The sequence below is a fragment of the Malaclemys terrapin genome, chromosome 2 (assembly GCF_027887155.1).
Source record: "Malaclemys terrapin pileata isolate rMalTer1 chromosome 2, rMalTer1.hap1, whole genome shotgun sequence".
NCBI lineage: Eukaryota > Metazoa > Chordata > Testudines > Emydidae > Malaclemys > Malaclemys terrapin.
The window spans coordinates 100,718,044-100,734,971 of record NC_071506.1 but is presented as its reverse complement, the minus strand read 5'-3'; the positions used below and the strand labels follow the sequence as shown (position 1 = coordinate 100,734,971).

Here is a 16,928-nt window from a genome sequence, read left to right as displayed (position 1 = left end):
AAAAAAAACTTAGATCTGGCAAATCCCACAAGAGACAGATTCCCCTATGCTACTAAAAAAATAAAAGTTGGTTAATATTATAAACCAACAGAATTCAGATGCAATTTTTACCATTAAAAAATAAAACAAATCTTGCTTGTATCATGTAAAAAAAAATCCTTTAGCTCCTATTATAATAGACATCAAATCTCTATTTATCTCTTAGATTTAAGTATTAAAACCTTTATTTAAAAAGAAAAATTTGCTTTACATTAATGAAATTCTGTTTATGAGAAAGATTGCAGTAATTTGCAGGAAAATACTAAATCTGTTTTTTTTGCCCACCCAATCCGACCCGCAACAAAGTACATTTTACTTGCGCCTGCTATTATGGCAGCAGGTCCTGTGGTAGCCTTTAGATCCCAGCCCCACTATAGGCACTTTTTCCAGGTCCTTCTCTTGGATTAGAGCCAGTCAAGCATATTGCTCTCCCTGGAGATGCCACAGCCTAGCAGGGAAGTAGGTCAGGGAAAAGCCCAACCTATCACTACAACTGATGAGAACTAGCACGAGGATGTGTACTCAACCAAGGGGAAATCATACCCTAAGCCTGTAACGAATACACGGTCCCAATTTCAGGAAAACTAAAGCTATCTGCTGTTTGTGATGTTTATTTGCGATCAATGAAGGAGGCACAACAAAAGCATAGTTGTTCTGAATCATAATACACGCTGTTCAGTTTCTTCTGTACAAATCAGCCTCAACATCAAAATATGGATTCGTTACTTGTAGAGCTGGGCCAAGAACAGCAATTCTGTTCTGCAGAGCATTTTGAGATTAAAGAAAAATCCAATTTGGAAATAAAAAAATTTTTCAAAAATCTCTACGAAATAAAAGCCCTTTATTTTGGGGGGGAAAAAATCAGATTTTTTTTTTTATATTTTCTAAACAAAATTCTACCTGGTGGGCTGAAAGAGACAGTGGAAACAGCTTAAGAGCTTGGAATCTGGTGCCCCCATGAACCCCTGAGGCTAACAAGGATCTGTGAGCCTGTAAGCCCTAGGGGTGCCAGCTCAGACCACGCTTCCAGGTTCTCAGTTCTGACCACCTTATAGGCCTCTAAGGAGCTGGGACTCCCATAGCCCCCTGATTCCCTGGACTCTAGGTGTATAATTATACTGCAATTAAAAATCCGTGGCTGGCCCATGCCAGCTGACTCAGGATAAGGGCTTGTTTAATTACAATGTAGACATTTGGGCTCAGGCAAAAGCCTGGGCTCTAGGACCCTACAAGATGGGAGGGTCCCAGAACTCAGACTGCAGCCTGAGCTCAAATATCATCTACACCACGATTAAACAGCACTGCAGCCCCTGCCACGCAAGCCCAAGTCAGCTGGCCTTGGCCAGCCGCAGGTGTCAGACATACTCTAGAAGCCTGAGGTCCCTGGGATATCTGTTTGCAGGTTGCACTAGAGCTGCAGACTCCGAAAGCTCAGGCTTCTTAGGAGCCATACAGACAAGTTGGCTGCAAACCTCGTTGGGTTCTTTCAGAGCTTCACTGAAATCAAACCTGGTTTCTGAGTCCCATCAAAATCAAACCAATTTCAACTACAGACACCCGCCAGGGTTACGCAAACCCGAGTTACGCAAATCCGCACTTACAGAAAAGTTCTGTAAGCTAGAAATAGTTTTGTTTTTGTTTTTTTGTGTAATGGTTGGGTATATTTTTCCGACTTACACAAAATTCGAGTTACGCAAGGCGTTCCAGTAATCAAATTCCATTGAAAAAATATTTTGTCACAACTTTTCTAACAAGCTCTAGTTAATTGCCTTTTCTCTGCATAAATCTGCCAGTTATTCCATACTTCATTCACAGTTATACAGTAGATGCCACTTACTAGCAACTTACTGGTGCCAAGCAAAAATTTGCTATTATCTGAAAGCTGCCAACAAACAAAAGGCCCATGCCTGAAACAGCCAAGGGGGAAAGCCCCTCAGCCAGGGACCTGCCACTCATGCAGAAGGTAATTAGGAACTCCTGCTGAAGTCTTGGTGCTGAAGGCTGGTAAGGGAGCAGCAGAGAAGGTAGTACTGAGCGCCATCGGAGTTGCACAGTACCTCTCCCTACAACTCTCTGAGTTGCAGCCTACCCTGTCAATAAGCAGTGTGACAGTTGCTAATATATGAATCCAATTAACATTAAAGTCTATGGGATGGGTTCTTGACAAAAAAATTGTTAATAACCAACAATTAGCTCGGCTAATACCAGCATCCAGGCTTAATTTACACTTTAAAAATGCTAAGTTTCAGTTACAACTTTTTCTTGAGGAATACTGGTATATACTTTGTTTGTTTTTTTAAATAAACTATATACAACAACCTGAAGTTAACTGTCCTCAGCACATCACATTATACCTAAGTAATGTCTTTGTTTTGGTCAGCTTGCATCATAAGCTTGATATAACATTTTTACCCATTTATGTTACCATTATTCAAAAACCTTGTGTATACATTTTAAGCGTATAAAGTACATGCACTGAAACTCATACAACTCCATATAAAAGCTATTACTGAACATGCACAGAAAACAGAGATAAATACTCTGTTTTGAAAACACCAAAAGCAATGGTTACAAAATTGACTGCTGATCTGTATTAAAATCAAAACTGTTTGGGGTCATTTTTTATTCTTGCATTACTTAGTTTAAAAACAGTAGAAATCATCTCTTTAGAAAAAAAGGTCTTAAAAATGTTTTCAGGCTGAAACTTGTTGTGGTAATCACATTGTTTGATTTTTCTATACTGAGCATAACATTCTTTAGTACATATCTCCTGTTTCACAGCACATCATCACTGTTTTTTTTCCTGCAAGCATAAGTCCCAATCCTGCAAGGAGCACCACATAGATTCAGCCTTGCAGAAATGGAACTTGGGATCCAAATCTGCAAAAGTGCATTTAATTTTTCCATACATGCTCACCCTCTATTACCAAAATATTGCAATTTATTTCATTTTTAAGCCTGCATAATGAATACAAAAATGTAATATTTCAACTAAGATAAGAGTTTTATTTAGGAAGGGGGGAGAGGGAAAGATTCAAGTACCATGGAAGTCCCTGGTGTAGGAGAGTCCTTACACATGCAGTTTAAGTCTTTGCAGGATCAGGACCTAAGACACTACCGCAAAATTTTCTCTGTGCCCCTTTTTTTTTAAAAAAAACCAAAATCAATATTAAACAATATTTTCAAAAACAGATTTTTAAATATCTAACAAAAATATAATAAAATCTTTAATTGTAGGCTTAAGAACTTTTAAAGAAGTTTAAAAAATTAATTCAAGGTTAGGTAGTATCTATCCTGCAAAATAATAAACATTTAGCCCACCTCCTGAGAGAAAGAAACAAAACAAAACCAGTTGCTGGATAAGAGAAAGAGTGCTGTTGAATGTCTGTACATCAAAGGATGAATTCCCTACTCTATGGGACGGACTCTTATGCTGTTACTTACAGGTGCCTGAAATCTAATCCATCACTTTGAAAGTGAGTTGAAGGTAATCAGAGGCACACACCTACCTGAGCATCTGTGCTAGCTTTTTGGGTGTTATGATCATGCTTTCCCTCTCTGGTTTCTTGTGAGAAAGACCCAGATTAAAAGGGAAAATTGACCACACAAGAGAAAACAGAGACATTGACTATAAAAAGTGTTATCGAATGCACAAAGCCAACTGCCTGAAAAAAAAATCTGGTGTGGTCTAGTTCAACGATCAATAATTATAAAGGGCTAGAAGTAACAACAGCAGGTAAAAATGCTTTTAGGCAGAACCGTGTGGCTCTTATACACGTGGAATAACTGTTTTAAAACTCTCTTAAAAGTTATTCCTTGCAAGGAGAGCCAGAGTTCTAAGCCCGCACTGTGCGGCTGCCTCTGTCGATAACTAGCTAGGTGGTATATTTCAAGCTTGTATTTGTTCAGTTTGCGAGGGTGGGGTAAAGAGCCTCATCTCCAAACTATCCCCGATCAGGCTCCTGCTCCGCTCGCCGCCCAGCCGGGCGCCGCAGGGCCCGGGCACCATCGAAACACGCACCCGCCGGGGAGGCTACGCGCCTCCTATCGCTCTCGTATTCGGGCACGGCGGCAGCCCCCCGCCCCGTTTAAAAGCCGTCCAGAAGCTACCCCTTCCCCCTGCGAGCGAATATAAACGGGCCCCGGGAAGGGAACACACGTCGTTCGTCCCCGCTCCCAGGTGCGCTGACTCCCGGCTGGATCCGGCGGCCGCGCCGCTGCTACTGAACGAGGCAGGAACAGCGCAGGGCCGCCGGCCCGGGATCTGCCCGCTCAGTATCATTCCGCAGGGCCTAGCTCCCCTCCCCCCCACACACAATAGACCCGGCCTCCCTCCCCCCCATATCCGGGGACTATATGCGGGAGCCGGCGGAGGCTTTTCGCCACCCCTAGGGGCCCAGTCTCGAACCCCAGGGCGCGTATCGAGCCTGTCCGGCCGCGCTAGTTACCTGACTCGGCACCGGCCTTGCTGTCCTCCCTGCTGGGTTTGGAAGGCCGCCCCCTCGGCATGGCTGCCCCCTCCCCCCGCACGCGCGTGCGCGCGCACTCACTCCCACCACACTGCAACGGCGGTGGCGGAGGAAGAGGCCGTTGGAAGGGTGGGGCAGGCGAGGAAAGAACGTACCGGCCCTATACGCAGAGATTGAGGCACTGTATGGAGATGCACGAGACAAGTGAAACACGCACGCGCGTGAACGGCGAGCGTGCGGAGGGAGGGAAATGCGCACGGCAAAGGCGCTTGCGCTTTACCCGCGCGAACGCAAAAGGTCTGAGGTCGCGAGGGAAAGAAAAGTGATTCTAGTGAAGGGCGGCGGCGCATGCGCCCTACCCATGGTAATGGGAGGGGGTTATGCGCGTGCACTCGCGAGCGGAGGGAGGGAGGGGTGAACGATGACGGATGGCTTTGCCTCTGTGACATCCGGGTACTGTGGAATTCTGAGAGCGGAGCGCAGTTCTAATCGCAAAGCGGCAGCTGCTGGGTGGCGGGGTAGGGACGGAGGAACCGGAGGCTCCGCGCCTGCAGAATGGGAGCTGGAGCTAGGGAGTGGCAGTATACCCCCACGTTACCCTTCCTTCGCTCCCCTTTGAGGCAGGCTCTGGAAATCATGACACTAGGGTAGCCAGTTTGGGTTGGACCTATTGCTGGAGTTTCCTCACAGGACATAATCTTTAAAGATTAATCTTTAATTCCTGGAGACTCCCGGACAAAATCCTTGAGGGTTGGTATTGCCACACATTAGCCTGAGTGAGGTCCTCTTCCCCTCTCCATCACACGTGGCTTAAAAACAAGGAGTTTTTTGTTTTTATCCAGCAATGTTGGGCTCTTTTTCTTTGCCATCTGGGGTCTGAGAGCCTTTAAGGGGTGCAGGTGCTCCAGTTTTTCTCCACAGCCCTGACAACTAGAAACTTAAATTAAAAAAAAATGAAAACAGTATCCCCATAATCCCTTGTCTGCAGGAGTTGGGGCTTTAAGAAAAATCTTACAGTGTAGAAATCAAGTGGGCTGGCATCCCTGCAGTGTTTGGCTACTGTCTTCTGATCTTTAAATTCAGTGAGAAGTTGCCCCTGAAACATACACTTGCAGCTGCAGTGCACTTTGAACATCTGAGGGGAGAAGGGTATAAAATGTACTCACAAACATTGGAGTCTGCCTGTGCCTCAGTGATGAGAGGGACATGGTCCCTTTTCTGCTTCTAAAATCCTCACACTGTAGGGTTGCCAGTTTTGGTTGAATGTATTCCTGGTGGTTTCAACACAACAATCTTTAATTAAAAAGATGAATCTTTCATTCCTAGGGAATCCTGGACAATCCTGGAGGGTTGGCAACTCTAATCCCATGCCAGTTCCACTCTGAAAATATTTTTCCCCAGTACTTCCCTGTTTCCCAGTGCTGCCCTAAATCGTACACTCCTGCCCACATATGGAATCCAGCAATCACGAGGGGCTTTCATAGCCCTTGAGATCAGACAGGACCATTAGATCATCTTGTCTGATTTTGTCTAATCCAAGCCATAGAATTTCACCCAGTTACCCCAGCATTGAGCTCAGCATTTGATTAAAGCATACCTTCCAGAAAGGTCTTGCTGGAGACCACACACACCCCCCCCCAATCTCTTGGGTTTCAATAGTTAATCACCTTCACTATTAAAAATGTGTGCCTTATTTCTAATTTGAATTTGTTCCGCTTCTAACCTTTGGCTCTTGTTATGCCCTTCTCCATTAGACTAAAGAGCCCTTTAGTACCCAAACTAAAGGTGTATACTGTAATCAAGTTGCTTCTCAGTCTTTTTGATAAACAGCTTGACTTCCTCAAGTCTTACTATATGGCATTTTCTCTAGCCTTCAAATAATCTCAGGCTCTTTTCTGCACCCTCTCCAATTTTTAATATCCTTTTTAAATTATGAACAGGAGTACTTGTGGCACCTTAGAGACTAACAAATTTATTAGAGCATTAAAATTAATTTAAATTATGAACACCAGAAGTGTATGCAGTATCCAGTATCAGTCTCACCAATTCCATATATAGTGGTAAATCCACCTCCCTACTAATCACTAATTTTCATACATCCAAGGACTGCATTAGCCCTTTTTGTCATTCCATTGCACAAGGAGCTCATGTTTAGAGTCCTGCATGGATACAAAATGTGTGTCTGCATCCAATCTGCAAACATGGTCCACGGATGCGGATATAAAGCAGATATCCACAGATTTGCAGTACTCTACTCATGTAGAGTTGCTTATCTGTGTCCCCTAAATCTTTTTCAGAGTCACTGCTTTCCAAGAATCAGATAGTCACCCATTCTGTAGAGATGGTCTGCCTTCCTTGTTCCTACATTTGGCTATATTAAAACTCATTTTATTTGAATGTATGCCTTTATCAAGCAACCCAGATTGTTCTGTATGACTGCTTTGTCCTCATGATTATTTACCATTCCACCAATCTTTGTGTCAGATACCAATTTTAACATTTTTTATATTTACTTCCATATCATTGGTGAAATGTTGAATAGTGTCAGGCCAACTACCAATTCCTGCAGATCCCCACACCCATTCAGTGATGGTTCCTCATTGCCCATGATTTTTTGAAGTCTGTCCATTAGCCAGTTCTTAATCTATTTAAAATAGTTCCATACAATAACAATGAAGCCTATTTTTAACCAGAATGGGATGTAGTACTAAGTAAAGTACCTTACAGAACTCTAATTATATTACATCTAGACTGTTGCCTTTATCAACAAAATTTGTAACCTCCAAGAATGAAATCAGATTTGTCTGAATGTAATTAGGGCTTCTTTCCAGCAGGCTGAGTTTGCAATGCACACACTTAGTTCCTTCTCTTCCCCCACTCTGCCAATAAATCACATTTGGTGTTTAGCCCACCCCAGCTTGGTGGAATGAGGGAGAAGGGTTGGAGTTGTTGCTACCCTTGCATTGGATGTCTCTGGGTTGATTCCTTGCAGCTGCCCACTCTACACATAAGAAAGGCACAGAGCAGCAGTGGCCTCTAGTGGCTGTAGAGTAGAACTGTGCTGATGTTGCTAATATTTGCAGCAGTAAACTACAACCACATACATTAGCCAGTGTTAGGGCAGCTGTTTACAACAAGCATCTGCTAACTGGATTGCAAAAAAATGCAAGAGGTGACAACTCCGATGTCAGTAGCCAAAGCCCACTCCATATGTTCATTACCCAGAAGCTATTAGCTTATCATATCTTGCCATGGATCCCTTTTGAAAACAATTGCACTTCTCTTTTGGTTGTTTTCAAACGGCTCAGGCAGAGGGATAGCTCAGTGTTTTCAGCATAGGCCTGCTAAACACAGGGTTGTGAGTTCAGTGCTTAAGGGGGCCATTTAGGAAACTGGGGTAAAAATATGTCTAGGGATTGGTCCTGCTTTGACCAGGGGGTTGGACTAGATGACCTCCTGAGGTCCCTTCCAACCCTCATATTCTATTATTCTAATATTATCACATGAGAAAGAGCTAAGATACTGCAACATTTAGGCTTTATTACTTCCTCCACATATGCATAGTCTGTAGCCGAAGGAGAATATTCAAATTGCAGCTCAGTAGCGACTCATCTTGCTAAACCCATACTGCTATTTTGAGTCAGCAGCTTAAGCAGTTAGCATATATACCAGGGGTGGCCAAACTGTGGCTTGTGAGCCACATGTGGCTCTTTGACAGTTAAGTGCGACTCGTAGAGCCTCCTGTGCACACCCATTCTCGGCCTACCAGACTGTTGGGGGGCAGCTCAGGGCTTCTGCCCTGTAGCAGGGTGGTGGGGCTAGGGGCTTCTTCTGTCCAGTGGGGGGGGTCCTCAGGGCTTCAACCATATTGAGCACGCCTGCCAGGGCTCAGGGCTTCAGCAGGAGCAGGGCTGAAGCCCCGAGACCCAGTCGGCACCTCCCATGGGGCTGAAGCCTCAAAACCCCCCGCTGCCCAGGGCAGAAGCCGGGAGCCCCAGCAGGTGCACCCTGGCTCTTGAACTTCTGAAGATTGTATATGGCTTGGAGGCTCAGTAAGTTTAGCCACCTCTGACATATACATTTACCTGAGTGGGAATTACACCTCCTAGCTGCCATGTAGATAATACCCTACGACATTATAGTATGCCTAGATATAAGGTAAACACCCCCTCCTAGGAAACTATCTATTGTAACACAGGCTGTGAGAACAGAATAGTTTAAAAGAAAATTTGCTTTTAAATATACTAATGAACTCCATGTGGTTGCATTGGCAGCAGAAACTTGTTAAAGGCTGCAAACTGCGGGCCTGAGCCTATACCAATGAAGTCTATAGGAGTGTTGTTTTTTCCTCCATAGACTTCAGTGGGAGCAGGATCACAATCCTCTATCCTCAGTGCACTATGCATGAAAGTTGGACGGGAACTGGATTACTGCTACATTATTCTACCAGGAAGGAGTGGAAGATACTTGCTAGCTCAGGTAGGTGGATGGGCTAATTATCTGCAAAATTTAAGCAGAAAGCTCTTAATGCACAGTATTATTTAGATAGGTAGTTGAGTTATTTTAAATTACAGAAGTCATTTTCTAAATGTTGAGGAGTATACTGTGACTGAGACTATCACACCCACAACATAAAGTGATGTAGCTGAGATCACTGTAAGAAATCTAAGATGACTCTTTTAGAAGTGTTTCTTTAAAACAGTAGGAAACATTTTCTCCTTTTTAGAAAAGTCAGACATCATTAATTTTCTTTTAAAAAACAAACCTGAAACTTTACAATTGAACATAGTTTCTTCACCTTGAATTTTGCACCAAGTAGTATGGTATATTAAATAAAGTTTTACATTTCTGTGGTGTTTTTCATATGAAAGCAATTTAACTGCTATATACATAATGCATATGAAATGCAGCCAGCCTGGGAATGGAGTATAGCTTGGGAATTCAGCTATTATACGGTAAAGCAGCACTCCGGGGGGAGGGGGGGGGGGGCTGCGTGCTCCAGCAGATCACAGCAAGTTTGATATAATTCAGTTTCACCTATAACGTGGTAAGATTTTTTTGGCTCCTAAGGACAGCGTTATATCAGGGTAGAGGTGTAGTAAGTTTTTGCCAAACCATGTAAGAAAACTTAGTAGAAATCCATTTTCTTTTCTAATAATTTTAAAGGATAAAAATCAATGCTTATTTTAAAGCATGCTTTTCTATTTGTTACCTATTTGAATTTTCATGGTTGCAGGAAATTATAGGAGTCAGAGTCAGACAATTATTAAATGACAGGAGACATTGACATTAAAAAAGTTAAATCTCTATAACCACTAAAATACAGATTGTAAATTTTGACATATAATGTTGACAAAGTATTTATATCCTTAAATCAAACTAATAAGTTCTCAAACAGTATTTCTTATTTGCCCATCTGTAAATTTCAATTATTATTGATGGAAATATTTTTGTCAATCTGTGAGTGGGTGTGCACAATGAAATCAAGGTTTATCAACATGTACTGATAAATATCTAATTGTTCTAAGCCTACATGTAGGCCTTACAGTATTTCAGATGTTGTACGATTTCTTTTCTCCTCAAAAAGGAAAGAATTTGTATTATTTTGTTAAAGTGTAAGCTACAAACACTAAATTATCTGATTGCTTACTTCAAGGCACAAAGCTCCCTCTCTATTGACATAAATAGTCACATTGACTGAGTGAGTTGGGTAGGGTAGGGTATAGTCCTTAGTTGGCATTTGGAGGATATGCAACCCCAACAGGAAAGGAAGAAGGTTATAACAAGACAAATATTCACCATTTTAAAATTAATCATTTAAAAAGTAAAGTTATATTCAGTTCACTATCCATTGCTAATTCAGCTTTTTTTCACTATCCAAAATAATAATGTTACCTGTCATACTGAAACAAGCTCATTTCACAGAAGCCTCCAAAGAGCTTTCATATAGTAAACTGTTGCTCTAATCCAGTGGGTTAATAATCTTGGTCTGAGGTTAAAGACACTGCAGGTGTGCATCTTAATTAGCTTAACTGGGTAGCAGGTGACCATAAAGCATGGAGAATGTGTCAGAAGGAAAAGTGTGAGTGTTGAGCTGCATAACACCAAATGTAGGCACTGAGGAGTGAACTTTACTCATTAACTGTCATTTTGGTTATATTCAGCTTCTATTGACCTGGCCCAGAATTCAGCTGGTGATATACAGGCGAAAGGCTCTGTAAACAATTACAGTTATAGGCTTAACTGGAGAATCAAGAAAATTAACACCTTTAGACAACATTTTCTTAATGATGCATTGCATAAATTGAACATCTACAAGTGTTACCACCCTCAAAACTTCCTAACTACACCAACATCCAGTCATATGAAAAACTCATAATACTTCACTTCTTTAATGTTCTGTCTGAGAGTTTCAAAGCATTTTACTAACATCAGTTAAACTTCACAATAGCCCCATAAGGCAAGCAGTTTTAATGATAGAAAACAGATGCACAGAGGACTTTTCAAAAGTCATACAGAAGTTTGTGGAAAACCCAGAATTAGAATTCATGCACGTCTCCTAACTTTAACTACTGTGCTATCACACCATCCTAATTCTTTCTTTAAACTCTTGTTTAGATCCTAGTCAATGGTATCTTCTGAACAATAACAATTTTAAGGGTTGTAGGAATTTGGATTGGAATTACTTGAAACGTGTGACTAAGAATTTTTTCCTAGTTTGTTTGTAACATAAATAAAGTACTCTTACCTTTTGTAAAGAAGAAGGATGTTCTTGTTAACTCAAAAAATGTGATCTTAATTTCCAACTATACCACATTGGAGACAATCTTAATGTCCATATTTCCTAACTTTTGAGGGCTTGACTCTGCAACTTTTTTTTTCCTAAATATAATTTCCTAGATTTTTTAAAAGGTTATTTGAAAACAAACAAACAGAAAAAAACCAAATTCCTTTGTCTGGAACTACAGAGTACATCTACACTGAAATGTAAGCCCATGCTTACTAGAATTTGAGTTAGCAGACCCTGGGTTTGTTAACCTAGGACTTGAGTGTCTACACTTATTTGTAACCCCAGATTAGGAATTGTTGAACCCTGGGGCTCAACCTGAGCCAGCATCTATGCTGCATTATGCAGTCCCAAATCCAACCATCCATATCCAGACTTCTTAGCACCCTCCCAAAATGTGGCTGCTCTAGCCTTTTATTGATGGTGCAGTGTGTGAAAAGCTGGCAGTCCGCCAAATTTGACTATGCAGAGGAGAAAGAAAGTCAGCCTGCAAAGGGCTCCCAGAGCATGAGTCCAGTGAGGTCGCGTCTCACTGCAAAGCAACAGGACTTGAACTTTGGATCCCATCTTGACACAAGCTTAGACCCTTGCTTAGTTGTGATTTGTATGTAGACAGAAGGGGGATTGGGCTCAAGCCTGACTTTGAACCCTGGACTTACGCTGCAGTGTAGGCAGTGCCTAATTTTTGCCACAGCACCTCTAAGCTTGGCAGTTCATAGCCCCAGCACCTCTGGTTGCTGCATCAGTTATGAATGTAAAAAATTGCTTGAGCCTTGGCACCTCCTTCACTACAAATTGAGCACAGAATGTAGACATACCCACAGTGACCCTCCACATGGGTCATCAACATGGTTGGGCCGTTTAGCTGCATAGCACATAACTCTACTACATATGCGAATGGAGTAACTAACAGCAGTAATAGATTATTACAGGGGTAGGCAACCTATGGCAAGCATGTCAAAGGCGGCATGCAAGCTGATTTTTAGTGGCGCTCATACTGCCCAGGTCCTGGTCACTGGTCCAGGGGGCTCTGCATTTTAATTTAATTTTAAATGAATCTTCTTAAACATTTTTAAAACCTTATTTACTTTACATACAACAATAGTTTAGTTATATATTGTAGACTTATAGAAAGACCTTCTAAAAATGTTAAAATGTATTACTGGCACACGAAACCTTAAATCAGAGAGAATAAATGGAGACTCAGCACACCACTTCTGAAAGGTTGCTAACCCCTGGATTATTACCTTCTGTGAGGACTAGCCAGTAGAGGTGAATGGAGATGCACACTTTGCTAATGTGTTTCATAACTATTTGCTAGACAGCAGAAGAACTTTCAGACTCTAATCCTGGGTTAAATTCCAGGTTTTGTAGGAGAGTATTCTTTAGTGGTTATAAACTCTTCTGCCCCAGTCCTTCCTGACTGCCTCTTTCTGCCCCTATTATCTACTTGCTTGTCTGTGGCCCCTTTTGCCTCTACCTCTCCCCCAGAGCCAGGCTCTTCCCCACCCCCCACTCTGTCCCTATTCTTCCCTGCAGTCTCTATTGCACCCCCCACACTCATTATCCCCACTACATTCAAACAGACTTGGGGTAGGGACATAGCCAATGTTTCCCCCTTCTGTCCCTTATTGCCCCTGGCAGCTGGAATGAGCAGTTGTAAAGAAAGTCCTGTACAGCTCCTGCAGCTCCAGCTTGGAGCATGCTCATTGTGGACAGAATTTTCAGAGAATTTTGCTGCAAAGCTCTAACAGGTGTCTACTGAGCATGTGTGAATTGTGGTTTCCAGAGGCTCATAATTTGGCTAAGTGTGGGTGGATTTTCTGGGGGCACATTAAAAGGCACATCCCTCCATCAGTAGTGTGATACACACAATTTCAAATCCCTGCTCCAAAGCAAGGAGACACTAGTGCTTTTCAGTGAAACAGTTGTATGAATTTTTTTTAAAACAGACTAAACAATATATCTAATTTCATTCTTCAGTACCACTGAAACATTTTACCTGAAACTTAAAAAAAAAAAAAAAAAAAAGATAGTTTCTGGTAGACACCTACCCATGAAAAATTTCAGACCAAACAGTTAAAATTTGGCAAAAATTATAAGCAACTGAAGACAGGGTCTCATAACAGGAAATGTTAGGCAACCTTACTGTAGGTTCATTGTCATTTCTGCCTATATGAAAAAGAATGACAATAATCTGGTTAAGAAGTTTCAACCCCATCCATTAATTCCTTCAATTCTATCTCAAAAATAAGGAGCTTTAATATCAGAAACTGCTTTTCAGGTATTGTTGTCCCATGTACAGAGCCGGTGTTTCCACTAGGCTACCCTAGGCGGTCGCCTAGGGCAGCAGGTTTTGGGGGGTGGGGGCAGCATTTTGTGGTCCTTGGTGGAAATTCGGCGGCGGGGGGGTCCTTCCACTCCGGATCTTTGGTGGAAATTCGGCGGTGGGTTCTTCACTCATTCTGGGACCTGCCGCCGAAGTGCCCCGAAGACGTGGAGCGGAAGGACCCCCGCCGCTGAATGTTCAGAGGAGGAGCGCTGCCGCCTAAGGCGGCAAAAACCCTGGCACCGCTCCTGCCTATGTATATTTATTTAACTACAGCCATTCCAAGTTGATTCTAGTCTAATCATCTCCTTGTCTGCTTCCTCCACCAGCAGCAGGACTAGCACTTGTCAGAAAACATGGTTATCATTTGTGAAGGCAAGTGCCAAACTGCAAACAGTTTTAATTCACACTACTGAAAGCAGTGACTGTATATGCAAAATATGACACATCTGAGAAGTATAAAACATTTGCCTTGTAGAAGGACTTGCCAAGTAAGAGAGGAGATAAATGAGCAACTAGAGTAGTGGAAATAACAGACTTAAAACTGAAAGGGACAGAGACCAAACAGAGTACAGTACCTAAGATATATTTGAGGAAGTGTACTAAGAATGGAAAACATCTAGCAGGGAGAGTCAATGAAGCATCTAGCAATACAATTAATTATCTGGAGAGCTAGTTGAACAAGTTGTAAGAAGTTAGTGAAATGAATCTTAATTAGGAACACCTGATAACTAGTAAAATAGTGTTTAGAGGAAAAAAATAGAATCTTGCAGTGCTATTATCTTATTATACTATTATCTTGGACTCCCTCTGGGTGTTGTCGTCTCTTCTATTTTCATTCCATCACCTCCAGCCACCTACTTCTATGCTAGATGCAAGCAGATGTTCTTAGAAATACAGATCTCTGGAGCAGCCTGTGATACTCTGTCCACTTTTATTTCCTCTCAGTTGCAACTTTCCCAGTCCCCACATTGCCAGGATGTTTAGCCTTCATTAGCTGAGATAGATGCTTGTGAATGTTTCTGCCTAATTGTCAAAAAGTTTTTTTTTGTTTTGAAAGGCAGTGGTAGTCATAGTTGGGACAGTTACAGGTTTATGCTATAATAGATCAAATAAGAAGTAAAAATCTTGATCAAGACAGAAGACACATGAGAGAAGTACTACCTGAGTTTTCATTCAAGAAATCTGCTGTATACATGAGGGATGCAAAGGAGCTACAAAGCAGCCACATTTTCAAAGCTGAAAATTCCCTTGGCACAGGGAAACTCTCAGCTGATGCTAATCTGATTTAGTGAACCCCATCCCCATGCCCAGCTCCAGCTCTTATGTAGGGGGGGAAGCATAGCTGCAGGACAATGCTTTCAGCTGTACCCAGCTGGTGTGCATTAAAATCACCTCCACCAGGGTTTAGGGTGAGGTTGATCTGCCCTGAGAATTATGGAGCCATAACTACCCTCACCTCTTCCTTGCTAATTGCTGTGCCAAGTGAATCTGAGCCCTAGTCCATCTTAGGTACTCATATGGCCTCATTACTGTAATATCTTAGTACTTCACAATCTTTAATGTATTTTATCCTCACAACCCTCTGTGAGATAGGGAAGTGCTATTATCCTCATTTCATAGGTAGGGAACTGAGGTACAGAGAGATTAAGTGACTTGCCCAAAGTGACACAGGAAGTCTGTAATGGGGCAAGGAATTGAACCCCATTCTCTTGTATTCCAGCTTAGTGCCGTAACTAACTAGCAAACCAGCTAACCTGTACATGACCCTTAGAGGCTTAACAAGTGGCATTGCAGTTGTAATCAGGACAATTCACTTGTGTGTGGGTATCAAAGAAATGTTAAGTAGACCAGCAATCACTATCCCATTCATTTGTAGTAATAAGAATCAAGGGTAGATGCTAAATGTGTTTGTCTGTATGCCTATGTCCTGTCTGAAGTTTACCAATGTCACCAAATTAGCTTTTAGATGCTAAATCCTTTTTATGTCTTAATTGTCTTTACATTATATGTGCGGCTCTGTACAATCAACCTTAAGATCAAAGATGTATAAACACTGCACAAACTAATGATATTACTTATATTGTCTTCAGCTTATCTATCCCTATTATAACAAGCGACCAGAAATTGCCTTATGTAAATCAGTGTAGAGGAATTACCTGTATATGCATAGGAAATATTATGTTAACTTAAAAGGATGGGTCCTTGTGGGGTCAATCAAGAGGAATCTTCGAACAAATGTTGTGCTCAAGAAACTTGGTAGCTTGTTTCAACTATAAAAGAGGCATTGGGTATGAATCTGTCATCTCTAGGTTGCTGAACTTTTAAACAGGGAAAATTTAAGCCATTAGTTGGAGATCTCCAAGTAATTACTTGGATACCCTGGATAATTCATGGAAGGTCTCTAACAGACTCTACATCTAAGCTGTTCTTTGGAATCTAATCTTTTTTGGGTGATCTAGAGAGACTTATTGCAAGATAGCAGATTTAACATCACTGCTATTATCCTGATCTACAAACTCTGAAATTAACTGTAATGTATATGATTCATTTTAACCTCTTAATAACTCTTCTTTTTTTATTTTAATAAACTACTTAAAGGATTGAGTATCAGTATGATTTTGGGGGTAAAATCTGAAGTATATTTTAACCTGGGGTGTGACTGAGCCTTTGGGCTTGGAAGAACTTTATCTGTGATTTCTAGTTTTAATCATTTATCACAGAAATCCAGTTGTCTGGGTGGTAAGCCAGGGACTGGGATGTCTAAGGGGACTGTGTCTGGGCTTCTTGTTAACCAGTGTGGTGATGATACAGGAGTTAATTTTTGTTACTGGGTTGGTAAAATCTAGTTCTAGAATAAGACACCAGTTTTGGACTGTTTCTTACAGTCTGTCCTGAATTTGAACTTCTCAGGGGTGACCCATACCAGGCAGCATGACCGTAACAAAGGGAGTCACCTCACCAATATAGCAAAGGGAAATACCCTGTTGAGAAGAGGCTATTGAAGAGGAATTACATCCTTTGGAATTCGATAATCCAAGTGAATTAAACTAGACAAAACCTTCAGTATCCGGTATTTCCACTTCTGAAGCCCCAGCTTCCAAGGCATGAGTGTCCATTGACTTCTTCCACAAATGATTTTCAACACTAAATTATATTTAAAATTATAGATTTGGGGTACTTGTGGTGGATGAAAAAAAAATCTGGTCTCAGGTTTTCACTCTTGTGGATTTTTATCCCGTTAAAGGTAAAAATTCATAACTTAATTTTGGATTTTCAGTTCTGCAATACTAGTTACAATAAG

The 16,928-nt window shown here is 41.7% G+C and overlaps 1 protein-coding gene across 3 annotated transcripts in view; it reads right to left on the bottom strand.

The window, feature by feature from the left end:
- The window catches only part of ZNF236 (zinc finger protein 236), a 191,491-nt gene extending 186,831 nt beyond the window's left edge, over window positions 1-4,660 (bottom strand). For all 3 annotated transcript variants that reach the window (XM_054020455.1, XM_054020456.1, XM_054020457.1), the window contains exon 1: window positions 4,488-4,660. In XM_054020455.1, coding sequence (XP_053876430.1) covers window positions 4,488-4,548 — 61 coding nt within the window. In that variant the 5' untranslated portion in view covers window positions 4,549-4,660. The remainder of the gene's footprint in view (window positions 1-4,487) is intronic.
- Between the last annotated feature and the right edge of the window lie 12,268 nt (window positions 4,661-16,928).